The sequence below is a fragment of the Staurois parvus genome, unplaced genomic scaffold, assembly GCF_062004578.1.
Source record: "Staurois parvus isolate SC_StPar_1 unplaced genomic scaffold, SC_StPar_1.0 ptg000744l, whole genome shotgun sequence".
Lineage (NCBI taxonomy): Eukaryota > Metazoa > Chordata > Amphibia > Anura > Ranidae > Staurois > Staurois parvus.
In genome coordinates, this window is record NW_028318540.1 from 143,178 (window position 1) to 164,835 (window position 21,658).

General features: G+C 39.8%; 1 protein-coding gene across 3 annotated transcripts in view; it reads right to left on the reverse strand.

Annotated features, from left to right (window-relative positions):
* NAV1 (neuron navigator 1) overlaps positions 1-21,658 on the reverse strand; it is a 277,210-nt gene that overhangs the window by 48,791 nt on the left and 206,761 nt on the right. For all 3 annotated transcript variants that reach the window (XM_089654094.1, XM_089654095.1, XM_089654093.1), the window contains 9 exons: positions 14,471-14,592; positions 13,066-13,244; positions 12,656-12,818; positions 10,978-11,131; positions 9,761-9,855; positions 4,091-4,186; positions 3,845-4,010; positions 3,270-3,505; positions 1,332-1,486 (listed from right to left, as the gene is read on the reverse strand). In XM_089654094.1, the coding sequence (XP_089510220.1) occupies positions 1,332-1,486; positions 3,270-3,505; positions 3,845-4,010; positions 4,091-4,186; positions 9,761-9,855; positions 10,978-11,131; positions 12,656-12,818; positions 13,066-13,244; positions 14,471-14,592 (1,366 nt within the window). The remainder of the gene's footprint in view (positions 1-1,331; positions 1,487-3,269; positions 3,506-3,844; positions 4,011-4,090; positions 4,187-9,760; positions 9,856-10,977; positions 11,132-12,655; positions 12,819-13,065; positions 13,245-14,470; positions 14,593-21,658) is intronic.

Below are 21,658 nucleotides of genomic sequence, written 5' to 3' on the forward strand. Positions count from 1 at the left end.
TTCTACTTGTGAGATGTTCCCTGTGCCACTGGCTGCAACACAACCCCAAAGCATGATTGATCCAACCCCATGCTTAACAGTTGGACAGAGGTTCTTTTCATTAAATTCTGTGCCCCTTCTTCTCCAAACGTACCTTTGCTCATTCCGGCCAAAAAGTTCAATTTTAACCTCATCGGTCCACAGAACTTGTTTCCAAAATGCATCAGGCTTGTCTATATGTTCATTTGCAAAGTTCAAACGATGATTTTTGTGGTGAGGACGTAGAAGAGGTTTTCTTCTGATGACTCTTCCATGAAGACCATATTTGTACAAGAATCTCTTTATAGTGGAATAGTGTACCACAACTCCAGTGTCTGCCAGATCTTTCTGGAGGGATCGTGCAGTCAAACGTGGGTTTTGAATTGTTTTTCTCACAATCCTGCGAGCTGTTCTGTCTGATATTTTTCTTGGTCTTCCAGATCTTGCTTTAACTTCCACTGTTCCTGATGACTGCCACTTCTTAATTACATTCCGAACATTTGCATTCATTGAGAAAATAAAAAGCAATCTCTGACTGGTGCCTATGCCTGAGTGGGAGACCTATTGTGTTCACAATGCAGGAGGACAGTTGTTTGGCATGTGACCCAGTAGCTAGTGGAGATTAGCCTCCTACAGAGATTTCCAACTTCCAGGGGGATCCCACAGGTATGGTATATGCATAGTTGGACCAATTAAACTATCTAAAAGTATTCATACCTGGAATTCAGCTGTAATCCATTAGTTTGACAGCAAAGCAAGTAGCTTTTTCAGAAGTTGAGGTCAGCATTGGAAAGCCTCCCTATTCTCTGACTGCAGGCTACTTTTCCATTTATTGTTTTTAGTATAGAAAATGGTGATTCTTTATGTCTAACTCAGATTTTTAGGAATTATATAAATCTAAGCATGTTTTCGAATTTCTTTCTTTTCTTGGATAACATTTTTGCCTACAGAATTACTTTTTTTGTGATTGTAAAATGTAAATGTGCATGTAAAAATATCCATTCCTGGAATTTTTTAAAAAACGTTCACAGATTCTCAGGCCTCTGAGATACTGGTTCCAGGACAATGAATAAATTAATTTGGCTCTGTAATTATTTTAGAAAATCCAAATATGCTTGGAATAGCTAGGCTTTATAAAGCCTGACAAAGAGATCTAGGGCATCTGTAAAGCTTGCATCTAATAACATAAGTTAGCCAATAAAGGTTGTCACTCAAACTCCAAACGTTTGACATAAATTGAGTGATAACACAATACTCTATTGTTAAAAGTGAAATAAAAAATTCTACAGTATTATATGCTGTGTACATCTTACCACTTATGGTATTTGCAGGTCAGGGCCCCATTCACCAACTCACTGATGGCTCCAGCTTCACCTACATCATCCAGTAAAATCACTAATGGAACATCACATGGCCCAGTCTCTCTGTCAATCTGGTTAGCCAGGTTGGAGAGGTATAGTTGCAGATCCTATTAAGGGCAAAATTACATGACACATATAACCAGCTTGAACCTGAAAAAGGATACCTAATAATATTAAACAAGCACGTATTAATTTCTTGGTGTTCTGTATTAGGAAACTTGCAGAAGTTTAAGTTGCCCTTCTGTAAACATAATAATAAAACAAAAAAAAGCAGTTGCTGCCTAGTGAAGTTTTAATTAAAAGCTTCTCTTTAGGTAGGTAGTAGGCATCATCCTAAACATTTTACCAAAAGAACAGCAAAGAAAACATTTATCAAAAGAAAAACAAGAGAGAAAAAATTAAAAGTTAACCATTTGCCACCCGGCCAATGGCCGTTTGGCGGCTGCAAAAATGCACTAGATTTCCGGGGTGGACGCCATTTGCACAGCACATGCACAGTTTTCGTGCTTGCAGAGCCGCGCAGCAGCGCGATCTGTCACCAGCCGTGTACCTCGGACACGGCCGATGACAGATCTGAGTATCGGCCCCGTTGCCGGTACCATGTGACCTGCTGTGACCAATCACAGCAGGTCACGTGACAGTTGCATACAATGGCTTCATTCATGCTATCCATTGTATACTAGTGTCTAGCTGTGAATGGTCACAGCGATCACATGCACATGTCATGTGATTAGCTGTGTCCAAATCACAGCTAAGCACAAAAAAAAAAACCTTGAATGAATCAATGTCATTCAGGTTATTGCTTTCTTATAGCAAAGTAATTCTTTGCTATAAGCAAATTGTGTAAAAAAAAAGCGCTTACCCTTCTGATGATGTACGTGTGATACGCAATGCGCGTCAAGGAGAAGCCCTTGCTAGCCGTGACGTCAAGCCGCCGGATCAGGGAGGTCCGGCAGCCCCCCTGTTTTACCAGCTGGTCAGTGTTATGCTGTATTCAATTTTATCATATCCTTTGTGCACAAGGATTGTTTTATACTACAGTACCTAAGAAGTGTGTCTTTTCTGTTTCAATCTTCAATAAATTCATTTTTTGGTTCAACTTAAATACTACACTATGGGTACTCCTTTCTGCTCTATATCGAGCATTTAACCCTCCAGGACCACCAGGTGACCATCCCAGGGCCCAGAGGAGAGCTGTAATCAGCAGATCCCATTTTCAGCCAGACTCATTAAGGGGACCCCCAGATGTTCCATCATTCATCGCGGAGTCATCCATTCCAGGCCACGCTCCATCTACAACTGAAGGGACCTCTGGTGTATATGACACAAATGCGCACTTAAATTGCGCCTCTGGCGAGTGTGCAATTCACCTATTATTCCTGCACGGCACCGAATTATAGGTTTCACTGGGATTTTACCAAGTCACCATTTTCAGTCATATTGCGGTTTACTACCATTAGTCATTTTGGACTATCACTTGCACTGTGTTATACTACTATATTACAATATTAGTGAAGGTGTTCGATACAGCTCCACCATTGCTATAATTTCTTAAGGATATACTGTGTTGCTTTAATATTTGTTATACATTTGTGCTATTTTATACATCACTATTAGTATATTCTTATATTTCATTTCTAGCGCTGCACTACTTACATTTATATTCTATTGAAGGTTTATGGTTTTCCTTTTTAGTGTATCAGCTGCTGTCGCTCGTTAGCGCTCACTGAACTACATACAACTATACAGCCCATGATAACTGGGAGCCAGACTGGATTTAAATTTGGTGCCTGATTTAAGCCAAATGGCTTAAATTACACTTCAAGTTATAACAAAGACGCACATTGGTTCAAGAGAACATTATCTGAAATATATTACTTCGTCACTAACCTTACAGCTCTGCTGGTGCATGTTGAAGGCAGTAACAATGCCATCAGTAACATCTCGCCCTGACCTCTCCACCAAATATTCAGCCAGTCTGTGTGCCAGGAAACTCTTCCCTGTGCCACTAGGACCAGATAACAGCAACCTTCTATGTTTCAACAACAGGCTAACATAATGCTGAAGCATGGGCTTAGGGATGAGTGATTCAAACACCAGCAGGTCCACACATCTTTCCTTCAGACCTGGTAATTTAAAAAAGAAAGGAACCAATTAGTATGAAACAGATATAGGACTCATTCACACTGGGTGTTTTAATTCATGCCCTGTGCACCCTCGGTGCATTCGAGGCCATGCACCCACACCCACACAGGTGTCACGTTTGGAGCATCATATGTGTCAGTGCAGCCACTGTGTCCCAATAGATCGCAATGGGACTGGAGGCATGGGGATGCATGCAACACCTGTGCATCCCTGGCCAGTAAAACATGGCTCTCCACATGGCACGGTTTAAAACAACCTGTGTGAACAAGCCCACAGATAAAAGATAACAACATTTTGAGCCTTGGTGGCAACTGTCCAACCTTTTAGCTGTAAGATAACATTGATGGTGTTTCGCAAATTTCTAGATGGAGGGATTTCAGGAGCTTGTGCATCCAGAACCCGAGATAAGTGTCCTAGGTTGTATCCACTCACAGAATCCTTGCCAAGGCCCAGGGTAGCTCCTGGATCAACCTGATTTACATAGTCCTAAAAAGAAAAAAGGATTGACAGGAAAAAAGAAGGCAATAATGAAGGTAAATGAAAGCAAACATTGTGTTACTAAGTACCTGAAAGGTTTGGCACACAGCTTCATCCAGACTTTTCCAATCTGCTTTGTTACTAATCTTTATATATCCCAAGAAGAACTCCTGCTGTTTCAGATCCTACAGATGAAGATAAGGGAGTGTCAGATAAAAGAGCTCACTCTTTTAGGTAAATTATGTAGCATTACCCACAAATGTGTTCCATATGCACAGATGTTGCCTGAACAAATTCCTTTATACAGGCTTATAACTACTAAATAACTACTGTTATAACTACTAAAAAAAACTTTTTTACAACAGTTTCCTCTCTTATACTTAGGAATTTCTTGATAAAGGACACATATTCATACAAGAGAGAGCATGGCTTTACATGTAGCTGACTTTTGATTTTACCTATGATACATGTAAAATTAAAGGCAAGTTCACTTTTTCAGGCAGAAATTCAATTTTCATAATGAATAGAAGCCTTTTCTAATGTATTTTCTGTCCAAGCCATCCCAATTTGCTTATCTCTCAATTACCTAATCAAAAGAAGCTTTGAATCTGCACCTCTGTGTTCAAAATTTAAAAAAATGCATTCTGAGTCCATCACTTCCTGTAGCATCATGTGTCCATTCAGGAAACTGCATATCCTATTATACAATGCCTTACTGCATCACAAGCTAGGGTGTGTTTACCTCTCTAGACCAGACCTCTCTCATCACTATGTCACCTTATTTCCACCCACTTTTCTACTTTCCTTTAAGGTGGCAATACACTGTACAATCTGATTGTGCAATCACCTTTAAATCTACCATCAACTGTGTAGTGCAAGGGCCTGTCTGTTTAGATACAAATTGAACAGATTGTTCAGGGTCCTCCTATTCCATAGTTCTGGAAGTTGTATAGAGACTGTATGATCCGATTGCAAAGTTTATGGTTAGCTTTATACAAGTGCATGGGAGAGAGTGGGTGGAAACACTCAGCTGTCACTGTTCTTGTGTAAACACCCCAATTTCACTTTCAGGCCCCATTCACAGCTAGTATAGTGGGAGCACACGTTTTTCCCATGACATGCATAGGACAACCCATTTATTTTATTGGGCTGCCCCACACATGGCATGGTACATTTTGGCGTGTTGCAGTTTGCACATTTTGTACTGCATTTTGATGTGTTTGTTGTGCATTTTTTTCACACAGCAAAATACGTGTTTGCTTCTGCGTTTGCAGTACCACTAACAATTAATGGCACTGAAAGCATGACTAGTTCATTTTAGGTGTATAAAAGGTGGTCAGTCTCTCTACATTCTCCTGTAGATTTGGCAAAGCTATAATAGAAGGACAAACTTATCTATCCAATCACTCTGTATCCAATCAAATAGGGCCTTGCACTGGCTAGTTGATGGAAAATCTATAAGAAACTGTAAAATCAGATTGTATAATGTATGGTGAACTTTATAGACTTCCAGAGACACACTTCCCCTGTTTTCAATACTACAGCTCTGCTCCACATAGGCTGTTATATGATCGCTCCTGAACTTCTGAACACTCTGCTAAATGAATGATCTATGCATGGTGAAGGTAAAGTAAAAAAATATTGATCAGCAGAAGAATACACTGGCTATGTATACAGGGAGAATGGTGCTCATTACAATGTCTGCATATAACTACAGAGGTTGGCGGGGGCAATCTCCTAGAGAGGGTGGACAGGTCCAGGGTGTGTGTTAATGAGGTCAGCTGTTGAAGTTCTTCCTTAGTCTAACAGTTTTCATGTTCCAAGGCACAAATAGCAGGAAGAAATAGAGGAGTTTTCTATAGGAGAAAATGAAGGCTGATGTTAAGCCTGCCCTAGAATATAGAGAAACCGTATTCTTTTCTGCAGCAGAGGTACACTAATGGTATATTGGTACATAGGGAAAAAAAGGTGAACTTAGTCTTTAAAGCAGTGCATAAAGAACACATTCAACATTCAATATTCACAAATGTATAGCTACCAAATGGATGGCTTGTCCGATACACAACTATATTTAGGAAAAAAATTGCCTTAATGGAAATTATGCTGTATTTTCTGTGAGAGCACATTTGAAATTAGCAAAGTGGGGAGTATATGAAATACATTATGTACTGTATATAGTGCGACTTATGGTCCTATTTCCTTCATGTTCCCATTCCTAAATGAAAGAACCATAACTGGATGTTACCATTTACAGGCAGTAACTCCATATATTGTTGATTCAGGGAATATCTACAGTAATTGCCTTCTGGGGGTAAATTAATTACTTATTTTTCTCCTGCTACAGCAAATTGGATAATGCTTTATAAGGTTTTTTTTCCTTTCTCTGGATCAGTTATGGGTATTGGATTCTATACATCGTGGTTTTCTATTTATTGGGCAGCACAGTGGCTATGTGGCTAGCAATTGCACCTGGCACCACTAGGGTCATTGGTTTGAATCCCAACCATAGCACTACCTGCCCAGAGATTGCATGTTCTCATTGTGCCTGCGTGGGTTTTCTCCGGGTAATCCGGTTTCCTCCCACAGTCCAAATACATATGCTGGTAGGTTAATTGGCTCCTGTCTAAATTGGCCCTTGTTTGTGTACGTATGAATGTGAGTTAAGGACCATAGAGTGTACGCTCCTTGAGGGTTAGGGACTGATGTGAATGTACAATATATATGTAAAGTGCTGCGTAAATTAACAGTGCTATATAAAGTACCTGTAATAAATTGTGGTTTTCTATTTATTTGCTCTATTTATTTTCTCTGTTGGTTTAACTACCGTATTTTTCGCTCCATCAGACGCACTTTTTCCCCCCAAAAAAGGGGGCAAAATGTCAGTGCATCTTGTGGAGCGTCCGGTCCGGTATTCCCACCGCCACCGCTGTGTAAGAATACCGGGCCGGCCGCTCGTCTCTTCTCTGCAGCAGAAACTTACCTGTTCCTTGGTCCAGCGCTGTACAGGCTTCTGCCGCCAGCTTCTTTAGTGTGGGCACTCGACTGACAGCCGGGTGCCCACTGCGCATGCGCAAGAAGCGCTGTGCTTTGTGAATGGTACGGCGTCTTCTGGTACACATGACAGGTCCCAGAAGACTCCAGACCAATCACAAAGCGCAGCGCTTCTCGCGCATGCACAGTGGGCACCCGGCTGTCCACACTAAAGGGAGGAGAACTTCGCGGAAGTGGGAGCAGGTACCTGTCAAATTCAGGTACCTGCTCTCCCTCCCTCCCCAAAGGTCCGCAGTCTCTTGGTCATCTCCTGTACTGTCTGTAGTCTCTTGGTTATCCCCTGTACTGTGTCAGCAGTCTCTGGTCATCTCCTGTACTGTGTCCGCAGTCTCTGGTCATCTCCTGTAATGTGTCCGCAGTCTATGGTCATCTCCTGTACTGTGTCCGCAGTCTATGGTCATCTCCTGTACTGTGTCCGCAGTCTATGGTCATCTCCTGTACTGTGTCCGCAGTCTCTGGTCATCTCCTGTACTGTGTCCACAGTCTCTGGTCATCTCCTGTACTGTGTCCGCTGTCTCTGGTCATCTCCTATACTGTGTCCGCAGTCTCTGGTCATCTCCTGTACTGTGTCCGCAGTCTCTGGTCATCTCCTGTACTGTGTCCGCAGTCTCCGTTCATCTCCTGTACTGTGTTCGCAGTCTCTGGTCATCTCCTGTACTGTGTTCGCAGTCTCTGGTCATCTCCTGTACTATGTCTGCAGTCCATTGGTTCAGAATATTTTTTTTCTTGTTTTCCTCCTCTAAAACCTAGGTGCGTCTTATGGAGTGAAAAATACGGTAGATGAATTTGTGTCTTTTTTCAGCCTAACACTGTAACTATATATTACATTAGAATACTTGCTATACACATTTGTAAAATCTAAATATTAAACTGTACAGTTATCACCCTTGCTAACTACAGCTCAGCTAAGCATCACCATTGAAAGCTAAGCTTTGGGCTATGCAAGGCTTTCCTATGAAGCAACAACAAGCAATGCGGATTATTAAAAATGACTATCACAAAAGATTCTCAGCTTGTTGGAAAATTTGTACTACTGGTACAAATTTGTTCAACTGGTTCACATTGATCTGAGAACAGTCATATGTCTCACTCAGCATAATGTTTAGTAAGATATTTCCTGTATTTGAACGTTTAACTGTCCAACATTGCTAACCATGATGCAAAGTCTTAAAATGTAATGGGCAAATCTGGCTGTCCTTCTCTCCACCCCCACTCTCCTATACATGTATAATTAAAAACTAAAGCAAGAAGTTTTATAACATGAATACAAATTGTTTATAAGTTGCTTACATTCACTTATACAGTATGATTAAAAGACTGATATATTTGTTTTGAAAATAACCACACAGCAAAGTACAACTGGCATCAAGCAATATTACAGTGCTAGAAAGAATTTGTTCTTTTATGCTCTGCTTGAGGCCTGTAAATGGCTGAAGAATGTAATGACTGAAGAGTGAGCCGTTACTTGACATTTGAAAGAATACCATGTATGGCTTTTCAAGAAAGACAAAAGAACTACATGATTTTCTGTACCATCTTCTGTTGTATTTGGAACCAAAAATTCCATCCTATGTGTCTTCAGTCTCAGAGACATGCCTCCATAAAAAAGTTGTAGAAGACATAGGGCTGCCAGTGTCAACTAACCAAATATGTTTCCACTTTGTCTGTGTAGGTTGGTGCCCTTGCCCTTTCAATTATTTAGTTTATGTATATACATTATATTGTGATAAATGGCCCTTTGGTCCAGAGCAGATTCATAGACAGGGTTTACCTGCCACCTTGACATATTATAAAGGTAAACAGGGGGTTAACCATTGGTGGCAGGCTTTTTCCATCTGGGGTATAATGCAAATGATCTCTAGGTTTTGTGTGTGCATGCCTTAGATAGAAAGACTGCATGCAAGCTGTGCTGTAAGAGGCCTGTAGCTCTAGCAGACAAAGGTGATCTCACAGCCAACCAACAGGATGACTAGTTTGTTCCACATTGGACTGTGCTGACACATCTCTTTTGTTTGTGTTGTATGCAATGCTGAATAGACATAGGCAGGAAGCCTGTAAAAGCACTTTTGGAGTCTGGACTACTTCTCTGCAAGCTACACGTTTGAAACTGAACCCTACACTAAAAGTAAAAGAGACCATATGTGCTCATTACATACACAGGCACTGCCTTCGGATCTACAGTGCTACATAGTGGTTGTGCTTTACTATTCCTCTTACAACACAAGTCTATGACTTAGCTGACTCCCTGAAAGCAACACACTATTTGTGTGGCAGATAACTTTTTGAACAGCTGTTCAGCAGTAATTAATACTCTTCCTTAGCACTGATGGCTAAAGTAGCTTCATCTACAGCTCTACATTTAATACTGTAACATATAATACTGTACATTTAATACAACAGGAAGTAAGGGAAAATATATGCAAAGTGAGGGAAATCCACTTTAAGACTGCAGTGGGGATCACAAGTTTGGTGTAGCTCCTTCATTGTATGTGATGACTCTGATTTAGGGCCAGCTTCATGGAACTGTCTGTCCATCCCAGAACTGGTGGGGAAGAATCTGACAGAGTGAGGAATAAGGTAAGTATCCCTCTACTTTACACCAACCAGACTAAATAGGCATTTAACCCCGCACTTTAACAAACGAGACTGCACTTATACCTCATCATACATATCTGAGGATTGTAATGTGAGAGACCATACAAACGTACCCCTTTAATAATATGCTGTGGGGGAACTCTTATAACAGCACGCAATGTCACTTCCCTCTGAAGAGACCCATTTATACTATCCATTGGAGAAAGATCTGAAAAAGATTCATCACAATTTCATTATTCGTGTAGAATTTATTTTTGTCAGCCTATAGACAGACAATCCAGAGTTTTTATGAAGGAGATAAAAGTGAGAATAAAAGGCTTGCTTTTGATGTGATGTTCGGATGTGGAATTGTTTGTTAATGTATATAAGCAATGCAAATAATCTAAGAATTGCTTACAACAGGTGAGCGCTTATGGGTTAGTATGATAGCAAGCACATACAAGCTTTTTAAAGTGCTTGTCTTACACATCTGAAACACACGGGTTGATTTACTAAAGCTGTAGAGTGCAAAATTTGGTGCAGCTCTGCAGAGAAACCAATCAGCTTCCAGGTTTTATTTGGTCAACGCTTAGTTGAACAAGCTGAAGTTAGACGCTGATTTTCTACCATGTACAGCTGCACCAGATTCTGCACTCTCCAGTTTTAGTAAATCAACCCCATTGCAACCATTAACAAGCAATGTACTACTATTCATCATAGAAGTGGAACTGAACTTTCCACAACTAATGGTACCTTGGAATATTGACTAAAATGTAACTGCTTAAGGAGTTAATGTTAGTAGACCAGATATAAAGCCTAATCTTCTGATGAAGCAGACACAAAAGTGGAGCACTTTCTATTGATTAACATTTGGTTGTTTCAAACTAAATTATGGTAGCAAGAACCAGAGACCATGCATGGCCTATTTCTAGCCCAATGTAAAACGACCAGTGGGAATCTCAAACTATACATCCATGGAGAAAAGAAAAGGAATAATTCACAGCACATATACTGAGTATTGTAGATGATCAAAATAGGTCAAAGCAGGTATGAACTCGTGGTTCATGTCTCATTTGCCTTAATACCCATAATCATGTGTGACCATTACATATTTACTATCACAAACTGTTATTATTAATGTAAGTAAACACATATGGTGGAGGATAGATAAACGCAAGCCAAAGTTCTTTATTTCAGACTCATGCATATCTATCTCTAACTTGCAGCAGCTCCATACCACTCTGCCCACTGACAAATGCAGAAAATGTCCAACCTTTCAGATTGGCTTTCCATCTGAAAAGGAAAGTCTAATATTGCTGTTCTTACAAAGTTGCTGATGACATCTCCCTACCTGTATCTGACGATGGAGGAATTCCTAGAGATTGCGTGAGAGTCAAAGCTAAAGAACGCCTTGGGGATGGGCAAGATGATGTGTTACTTGCAGTTACTGAGGTGGGTGGTACTTTCAGACGGTCATTTTCTGCCTTCAAAAGGTCAACTTCAAGCTAAAAAGATATTTAAACATGTTCATTTAGAAAAAAAGTGTAAACTGCCACTTAGATATGTTATATAACACAGTGTAACACGAAGAGGAAAGCTTGGTACTATTTTGAGGGTCAATGAACACAAATGCTTTCTTTGGAGCAGTGTACAAACTGAGCTGGATATACCAAAATATCAGTTAGTAAAATACTGGACTGTGTGCATGATTACTTAAGAGGGTTAACAGTGTTCCCTTTGCATGGGTACACTACTAAAAATATTTTCAGTACATGTAAATCAACCATGGAAGAACATTGCTACCCATATTTATTCAAAGCCTGATAACACAGGAAGTTGCCTGTCCATTTTGAATGGCTATGTATTTTACAATATTACATTTTATTAAGCTCTTGGTAAATACAACGTACACTGAACAATGAACAATTTTTAAACAGAACAAAAGAAGGTTTATCCACTGGAAGAGCTCGGCAGAAAATTTACAATAAGCAAAATAATTGCAATCAAACTAAACCCTCCAAAGATACATTGTCAATAAAGAATAACTTTTTCAAACAAGATTAGGAGGAACAAGGGAGAAGGAGGGGAAAGAAAAAAAAAGTGGGGGAAGGAATGGGAGAAAAAGGGACATTTTATATATTTCTGATCATTTCCATGTGGTGCAATGGTGCAGATCAGAAATCAGAGGTCAGAAATATGGCTATGTATTTTAGAACAACAAGGTAAAAATTACATTTCCAGATTTTCTAAACACTGTCTATATGCCTATGCCTTGCAGTGATGCATGTCAGTGCAGTACACGCATTTTAGCACATTATGGTATCATTTATTTAAAATGAACTGCCAAATTAATGAGCTGCTTTAAAGCAATGTACTACCAAGCACCATACCACATGTAAAGGTACTGCATTGGATGAGAAAGGTTTGAAAACAGGTTTAAGCGAATCACTTTAATCAGACTAAATTACTAAAATATATGAGATGACCTCAACATGAAAGTGTAGGTCTGGGCAAATTAAATTAGAAAAAGAAAAGGATGTTATGGAGATAAGGAGAGGGGGAAGTGTTCTAGTTGAAACTCAGGCAGGACTAACAACGCTGCTAAACATTTCAGTTCAGCATTGAGAGCTAACTGCAGGAAGTTAGGAGCTCACTATTTGTTATAAGACAACACAGGGAAATGTGTCTGTATTATCAGATGCACTGTTTATGCTTTTTTGACCAGAAATACACTTTAAAACAAAATCAGTTTAAACCATACTGCATCCACAATAACAACATTTTGCAAAAAAATCACTAATAATGCTTAATAGCATATTATGGAACAGACATCTGGTAATATGATGTCAAATACACTTATGCACATAGCAGCTTATTTCCAAAGGTAAAGAAAAGCAATGGTGTAACCTTAGCAACCTTGCAGCAACTAATTTGATGCTCACTAGAACAATTTGAGAACATGCTACACTGCTATAAACAGTACTTTCCAGTCTTTATAAACAAGGCTACTTACAGGCCCTTTGTATTACCTGCATATTGTGCATAGTTTCCCGTAGTTGCTCCAGCTGATGAGCAGAGTTAAGTGCTTCCAATCGAATGTCAGTTAACTTCATCTCTTTTTCCCACAATTCTGAACGTAATTCTGACACTTCCCTCTTTTCTGGTTCTTCCCCTTCTTGAGTCTCAAATATGCTACAAAGAAAGAAAGAAATTTTAGCTGAATCTACATAGAAAGAACAGTTAACTGACTTCACTCAGTTTAGTTATGACATAAACTATACAGAACCAGAATATACATGGACACACGGAGTCAGCAAAATAATATAAAAATGTTTGCATTTCTAGTGCTTTCTAAATGCTCCACAACTATTCAAATGGCCTTTGCAATAAAGAGACAATAATTTCTTATACAAAACCAAACCATAGGAGAGATACATACACAGAAGAGGATGGTGATGAGAGTATTGAAGGTGACGGTGGACCTTGAGGTCCTTGCTGCTGTTTCGGGGAGGTTGGCGCAGATGAATCGGGAGTAGCTGTTTCTTCAATATCAGAATAAGAATTAGCTGACTTGGGTCCCTTCTTCATGCTGAATGCTTTATTAAAAGAGCTACGCAGCTGTAAAAAATGAGTTAAAGTAGAATCTAACATAATATATGGACCCATTCAGCAAATAAGAAAAAAAAAATAATTAAAGTGGTTGTAAACCACAAATCACATGCCTCGATAGAGTGTTTGTCTCAACCCAGAGCACTAAGTGTCATGTCTCTGCTGCCATGTTCCTCATCTGAATGAGCAATTTCTGACAAGATTTCCTGACACCAGGAGAAAAAAAGGAGACGGCTACAGCACACAGTGTGTGATCGACAGCCCTAGCTGTGTTCCCGTGTGCTGTGTGAAGGAGGGTGTGTCATTTGGCTCCAATCAACTCTCACTTAGCTCTGCAGAGTGTAACTTCAGCTCCCCACCCCCTGCTTTCTAAAATTGCAAACAAGCTGTGTAAATTCTGCACTTTGAACAGCTGCAGAGAAGAGTGGGCTACAGATAAACAAGTACAACTTATGCAGGAGGATTTGTTTCTTCCCTGTGTATCACCTGCAGCCAGTCACTTCAATGGGTATATGTGAGGCTTACAACCACTTTAATTCTAATTCCAGACACTGTCAAGTATCAAAATATGAAAATGTATAGCAGATCTGAAATAAAACAATTTATATAACAATAAAAATGTTGCAGGGATACTGTTATCAAGCATACAGCTTTCATATTTCCTTTAAAAAATTAATTTTACAAAATTCCTGTAATGTGTATTTTCCAGACTGTCTCAGACATAGTTGAATTTACCCAAAACCTCACTAATGTCCAGAATATCTTTCTGAGAGTTCTGTGTCTTTTTGTCTTTTTGTCAATGTTGTTTTCTGTGAAAAGCCATGAATGATCTAACTAGCGGTTATCCAGAACTGACATGCTCCAGGACATTTAATTGTATTGACTGTATTGTATTAATTGTATTGATTTAAATTGTATTGATCAGTTTTCTGAATGATAATTATTAGGTGTACATTCAACAGAGTGAAGGTGGTCTCAAGTTCTGACAAATTTAGGTCTTTAACTGCCTTTAAAAAAATCAGTCCATCCAACTGTGTGTTGTATCCAATATGTTCAGTCTCTAAAACATTCATAGCAGCGGACAACATAAAGTATTTAATGTTATATTAACACTGGAAGAGTTTGAGATGTATAATGTTTTGGAACCCTTTTGCACATGTGTTTTGATAACATAAGACATGCATTAGCCCTAAATGTTTTATATTCTTTATATGTTATCTCAAGAAACAGCTTACCCAGCTCTTCTTCTTCTTCTTTTTGGCATCACTGTCCTTGACACTTCCGGCACTGCAGTGACTGGAAATGCTATTTAGGCTGGAGATGCTATCAGAAGAATTCTGGCGCCTAATTCGCAGCTCTAGAACCACAAAATAATAATGTAGAGTTATCAGCTCATGATCAGTGCAGGGTCCAGCTGCATAAACACCAGGATACAAATGAAATCAAATACATGAGAAAATGTACTTCTGCAGAAAAGGATTGAATGAAATCACTAAATTCTGTGCCAGGCTGAAAGGACACAGCCACATGGAGATTCAGGAGATTTTTGCAATTTTTCAGCGTTTCAGAACCAGTACATTATGACTGGAGGTAAACCTAATCAAACACAAAGGTTATTCTGGCTTTATAACCTATTCTGTGCTTTGTGAACAGAATGTACAAGGTAAGAGTTCTAACATGTCCTGGCTAACTAAATGGTAAAAAAACAAAAACAAAAAAAAATCCCTACTTTTAACTTTAAGGCCTGCACACTGAGAGTTAAAAATGTTGCTTTTAGGGGTGCCTGGCATCCCCATGTTAGCCTATGTGTCCACACATAACCATTTTGAGGTTAGAAAAAAACCCACACAGCAGGCAGGAAAAAAAATGCTTGACATGAGTAAATGCATCTAAACATTCTGGCAAATGAAATGAATCAATGCCCAAGAGCTTTATGCACCTAAATGGGTTTAAACACATTTACATGCAGCAAGTGTTTTTTTCTGCCAAAACACTTACTACCAGGAGAAAAGGCATTTAGGAGAGCTGGGCAAAGGCCCTGGGTGCATGGGACCTTAATTTTTCAAACAGGTTAACCAATAAAAGTTATAACAAACTCTGTTTTCACTGATGGCTAATGCCATCAATCTTTCACACACTAAAACTTACTCTAGACAGGGAAACCTTGCCAGTTGTGCTGAAAATTTTCAAATCTGGCCATCTGCATCAGCTTTAAAAAAAAGCATTTGTGAGCGGCCAGATTGCAGGTCATGTTGCATTTGAGAGGTTCTTGCCCATTCTGTTTGTCCTTAGTTCAAAATAAACATCACAGTCCAGTCTTGCAAGGATTGTTTGAACATAATACCGTAACATAAATTGTTAGCCTCCTGGCTGTTTACCGAACTGTTTGTACTAGGAACAGTTGGAGAGTATGTGCTGACCAGACTCTCTCTCCACAGCCTCTCACTTCAAGCGTGAGAAGGTGTGTTCAGCTATTAACCCCCTGACTACTGCTGAACAGCCAAATGACAGGGAGCCAGTTTACGTGAGAAAAAGTCACGTAAACAAATACAGTCCATCCTGGACCATGCCCCTTGACCCTTTGAAAGGGAACCCACATAACAACCACCACAGTACTCCACTGTGAAAGAAAAATCCTAAAGGGCCAGGAACCAGCAAGTAATGCTTGTGTTGTACTCCCTGGAATGTTAAGGAAGCATGCCTCCAAAATCCACTAAAAGGCCAGACACTCTCACTCCAAAATACTATTATTTCTTTCTCTTGGTGCCAGTTTTTGACTCAAATAAACCATTTCTCTACCACTTGAGATAGAACACGTCCAGACCACAGGTGAGGCATTGGTCTGGACCACCATTTTTTCAGGTCTGCTGATAAGGGAGGTTACTTTTCCAGTATGTGCTAAAAACGACTAGATGCTGCTGCAAAGTGTTGACGAGGCCAAAGAATATTGTACAATGTACATCATTTGTTGGAATGAGGCAGGGGCATTTGGACATACTGAAACAAACATTGCAAGGATGCCAGCAGACTGTGGCAATGAGGCATTGGGATGTGGCACTAGGCAATTCTCCCAATGTCACAGAAAGGATATTGGGGAACTGGAGAAAGTGCAGAAAAGGGCAACCAAACTGATAAGAGGCATGGAGGAGCTCAGCTAGGAGAAAAGATTAGAGGAACTGAATTTATTCTTACTTGAGAAAAGGAGATTAAGTTGGGATTTGATCAATACGTACAAATATATAAATGGTCCATATAGTGATGTAGAGTTATTCTCTTTAAGGTCATCACAGAGGACAAGGGGGCACTCTTTACATCTGGAAAGAGATTTAACCTCCAAATACAGAAAGGTTTCTTTACAGTAAAAGCTGTATAAATGTGGAATAGACTCCCTCAAGAGCTGGTTCTGGCCAGCTCAGTAGATTGCTTTAAAAAAGGCCTGGATTCTTTCCTAAATGCGCATAATATAACTAGATACTAACATTTATAAAGTTGATCCAGGGAATAAACAATTGGCTCTTGGGAGATCAGAAAGGAATTTTTTTCCCTGCTGGAGCAAACTGCATCATGCTTTGCTGGGGTTTTTTTTGCCTTCCTCTGAATCAACTGTGGGTATAGAATTGTGTATATAGGATTGCATAATTTTTTTTTCCCTTTTTATCAGTTGAGCTAGATGGACCGGTGTCTTTTTTCAACCAGACTATGTAAATAATTTCTTACATATGAATGTATGGCAGTGGGGTACTTTAGCATTGGGTCAAATGTTCATGGTCTGTTAGAGTGTATGTACCAGGGTAACTAGGTTTACATAGTGTAGGAAGGCATGTAGACTTTCTGCACTTATTTTCACCACACAATTCAGCATGTTTGGATTTGTGGCCAAACCTCAGCAAGTAAATATCGATATGTAAATGGTGATGTCATGTTTCACATTTTGCAGCAATATGTCCCTACTCATCACATCGTCAGCACTCCAGTCACTCCCAGTGTTAGGCTTCTCTGTACACTTCGACCACTCAGTGGTTTTCAGATACTTCCCTATTTCACACATTTCAACTTTGGTCAACCTGGCTCATGGGTCATGGTGAAACCTTCTGGTTCCAGACACTTCTTTGTAAGTTCAATAAGTTACTGCATCAGAGAACACTTAATTTGTTCAGCAGGGTACGCACTGATAACATACACAAGCCCCCAGGCATCAGAGGATTTCGGCTTTCACCTTCTATAGGAAAGTCTAAGTAGGCTTTCATGGATTTCCTGGAAAGGAAAGGGGCCAGCAGCCCTGCCCACTGCTCTTAGGACCAAGCCTCACATTCAATTGTCCTTTTGATAGTGGAGAGAAGAATTCTATGTCATCCAGTGGTATTATTTTCTGTAACTAGTGGCTGACTCTTATTGCATCAGCATTACCATGGGTGACAAAAGAGACCTGAACCTCGAGCCATATTCGATTGTACCACCAGATTTAGAGTCCATCAGTCCCTCCCTGCTGCCTAAGCCAGAGCTGCAACCTGAGTCTTTCATTACCACACTTTAAAAATTGGGCATGAGAAGGTATGTTCAGCTCTAAACCCCCGTCTACTTCTAAATGGCCAACCAACTAATCTACCCAAATAATGCAAAAAAGTCTGGGAGACACACCCCATCCCAGACCATGTGAGGTTGTCTGTCACAGTATTCTTAACAGATGTAACTTTCTTATTAACGCTCCAGAAATAAAGGGAGGGACTGGCAATATAGGGCACAACCTTGGCTTGTGATGGGACCAATGAGAGTATTTCGAACAATAACTGGACTACATATATGATACTAGGAAACCAACCTAAAACACTATAGCAAATATTTTCAAAGTTTTGCTTTCTGATAAACTCTTGGTGATTTTGAGAGACATGTTCGAATTGAATACAGACATTCATTTCTGAATAACTGTATCATGTAGGAGTCTTGAGAAATATGAAATTAACATTTAATGATCATTATGTATTTAATCCCCTGTTTCTAAGAGGCTGCATGAGTTTAACAGGGCTCAAGATGTTTTACTGCTGATTTTCTTTTGTACTCAGTGTCTGGTGCATCTTGCCGCAGTGTCCACCAACAGTCAGCCAGTACTGATGGACTCCTGCTGTCTTGATACTGTTTTTCCATTGTGGCAATGTCCTAGTGAAACATTTCATCATGTTCGTCACTGACATCACCTAGATTTTGGGGGAAGAAGTCTAGGTGCGAATGAAAAAATGAATCTTCAGTGACATGTTGTACTTCATTGTCTTGTATACTGTAAGACGTTTGTAGTCTGGTGATCTGAAGATGCCAAGAAAATTCTCAAGAACATCCTTGAATGCTTTCCAAGTGATTTCCTCTGGCCCCGCTAACAGATCTTCGAACCGCTTTTCATTGATAACATATCTGATCTGTGGACCAATAAAAATGCCTTCCTTAATTTTGGTATAAGTTATACTTGGAAACATCTGTCTCACATAACGAAAACCATCACCTTCCTTGTTCATCGATTTCATAAATTTTTCATCAGTCCAAGATTTATGTGACACAGAGGAAAGAAATTCTTTGTTGGAGTGGAGGCAAAAATATCTTTGTTGGGTCAACAAGTGGCTCATGTGCCAAGTATTTCTGTCCTGGAACCAAATTCTTTCAGAGCTGCCATTTCTTTTTAATGTAATGCAACTCTCTTTAACTTCTGTCCTATTCACATATGTAATACCACTTACTTGTCACAATACTTGTTATACAGTCATGGCCGAAATTGTTGGCACCCTTGATATTTTTCCTGAAAATCAAGTATTTCACACAAAAAAGGTATTGCATTAACACATGTTTTGCTATACACATGTTTATTCCCTTTGTATGTATTGGAACAAATATAAAACAGAGGCAGAAAAGCAAATATGACATAATGTCACACAAAACCCCAAAAATGGGCTGGACAAAAGTATTGGCACCCTTAACTTAATATTTGGTTGCACACCCTTTGGAAAACATAACTGAAATCAGTCGCTTCCTATAACCATCAATAAGCTTCTGACACCTCTCACCCGGAATTTTGGACCACTCTTCCTTTGCAAACAGCTCCAGGTCTCTCTTATTGGAAGGACACCTTTTCCCAACAGCAATTTTAAGATCTCTCCACAGGTGTTCAATGGGATTTAGATCTGGGCTCATTGCTGGCCACTTCAGAACTCTCCAGCGCTTCTTTGCCATCCATTTCTGAGTGCTTTTTGACGTATGTTTGGGGTCATTGTCCTGCTGGAAGACCCAGGATCTTGGACGCAAACCCAGCTTTCTGACACTGGGCCCTACAGTGCGACCCAAAATCCTTTGGTAATCCTCAGATTTCATGATGCCTTGCACACAGTCAAGGCACCCAGTGCCAGAGGCAGCAAAACAACCCCAAAACATCATTGAACCTCCACCATATTTTACCGTAGGTACTGTGTTTTGTTCTTTGTAGGCCTCATTCCGTTTTCGGTAAACAGTAGAATGATGTGCTTTACCGAAAAGCTCTATCTTGGTCTCATCTGTCCACAAGACGTTTTCCCAGAAGGCTTTTGGCTTACTCAAGTACATTTTGGCAAACTGTAGTCTTGCTTTTTTATGTCTCTGTGTCAGCAGTGGGGTCCTCCTGGGTCTCCTGCCATAGCGTTTCATTTCATTTAAATGTCGACGGATAGTTCGCGCTGACACTGATGCTCCCTGAGCCTGCAGGACAGCTTGAATGTCTTTGGAACATGTTTGGGGCTGCTTATCCACCATCCGGACTATTCTGCGTTGCAATCTTTCATCAATTTTCCTCATCCGTCCACGACCAGGGAGATTAGCTACAGTGCCATGGGTTGCAAACTTCTTGATAATGTTGCGCACTGTGGACAAAGGCAAATCTAGTTCTCTGGAGATGGACTTGTAACCTTGAGATTGTTGATATTTTGCCACAATTTTGGTTCTCAGGTCCTCAGACAGTTCTCGTCTCCTCTTTCTGTTGTCCATGCTTAGTGTGGCACAGACAGACACACAATGCAAAGGTTAAGTGAACGTCTCTCCTTTTTATCTGCTTTCAGGTGTGATTTCTATATTGCCCACACCTGTTACTTGCCCCAGGTGAGTTTACAGGAGCATCACATGCTTGTAACATTCTTATTTATCCGCAGTTGTGAAAGGGTGCCAATACTTTTGTCCAGCCCATTTTTGGAGGTTTGTGTGACATTATGTCGAATTTGCTTTCTTTCCTCCCTTTTTTTGTTTTGTCCCAATACACACAAAGGGAATAAACATGTGTATAGCAAAACATGTGTTAATGCAATACGTTTCGTGAGAAATACATGATTTCCTGGAGAAATATCAAGGGTGCCAACAATTTCGGCCATGACTGTATCTAAGCTGCATTCCAAGCACCCACTACTTTTTTTAACAGATATTCTTTATTATAATTAAAAAGAACAAAAACAAGTGACATGTGTGGCACTGACACAAAAAGGATAGAAGTGTACAGCACTAGAGAAGTTGCACAAAAGTTCCAAAAGCCGAAGACCAGTTATTCAAATGAAAAAAAACGACAAAACTCAATGGTAATTAAAACCTCAAATGTCTATTCCTCAAGAAAAGTCAGAATTACAGCATATGATATTCCTGGATATTAAAAGAATAAAGAAAAAAAGGAGGGTGGGGGGCAGAGGAGGGAATGGAGCAGAAAACCCAGCCACAAGTCAAAAAATTAAGATATAGCACATAATATCTAGCAATACATTAGTATTAGTTTCCTATCACATGGTTAAGCCTATAGCTTCCATCCAGGCTGCCCACATCTTATTTAATTTTTTAGGGCAGTTTCTGCCCATATATAAAAGTTTGTATAGGGGGACAGACAGCGTTCACCATTGACCTCCATAATTGGAGAGTAGGAAGATCCAGCATTTAAACAGGATAGTTTTCTTAGCATAAAAGGCAGTATATAAGAGAAATAGTCTCTTATAGGGAGAAGTAGCATATATTTCAAAAATACCCAAAAGCGTATGGAGTTTATACTAAGCTTCAATCCAGTAACTGTGTTAAGATATTGCACTACATCATTCCAAAACTGTTGTATACAGGGACAAGTCCAAACCATATGGATAAATGTTCCCACCATGGCATTTTGGACAATGTTCATCAACCATAGCATAGATCACCAACAGTCTCTGTGGTGTATAATAAAATTGATAGAGGAATTTTAGTTCAATGTACCCATCTCCGGCGGAGATTATAGGAGGGAAATACTGTTTCACCCCTTCTTCCTGATAATCGTCAGTAAGAGTCAGAATATCCTTCTGCCAAGTAAAGCACAATCGGGATACCTCAGATGCATCCTTATCCGCTGCGAACATATAGAGATGCTAGAATCCTATCTACAGTTGTGTTCAAAATAATAGCAGTCAGAC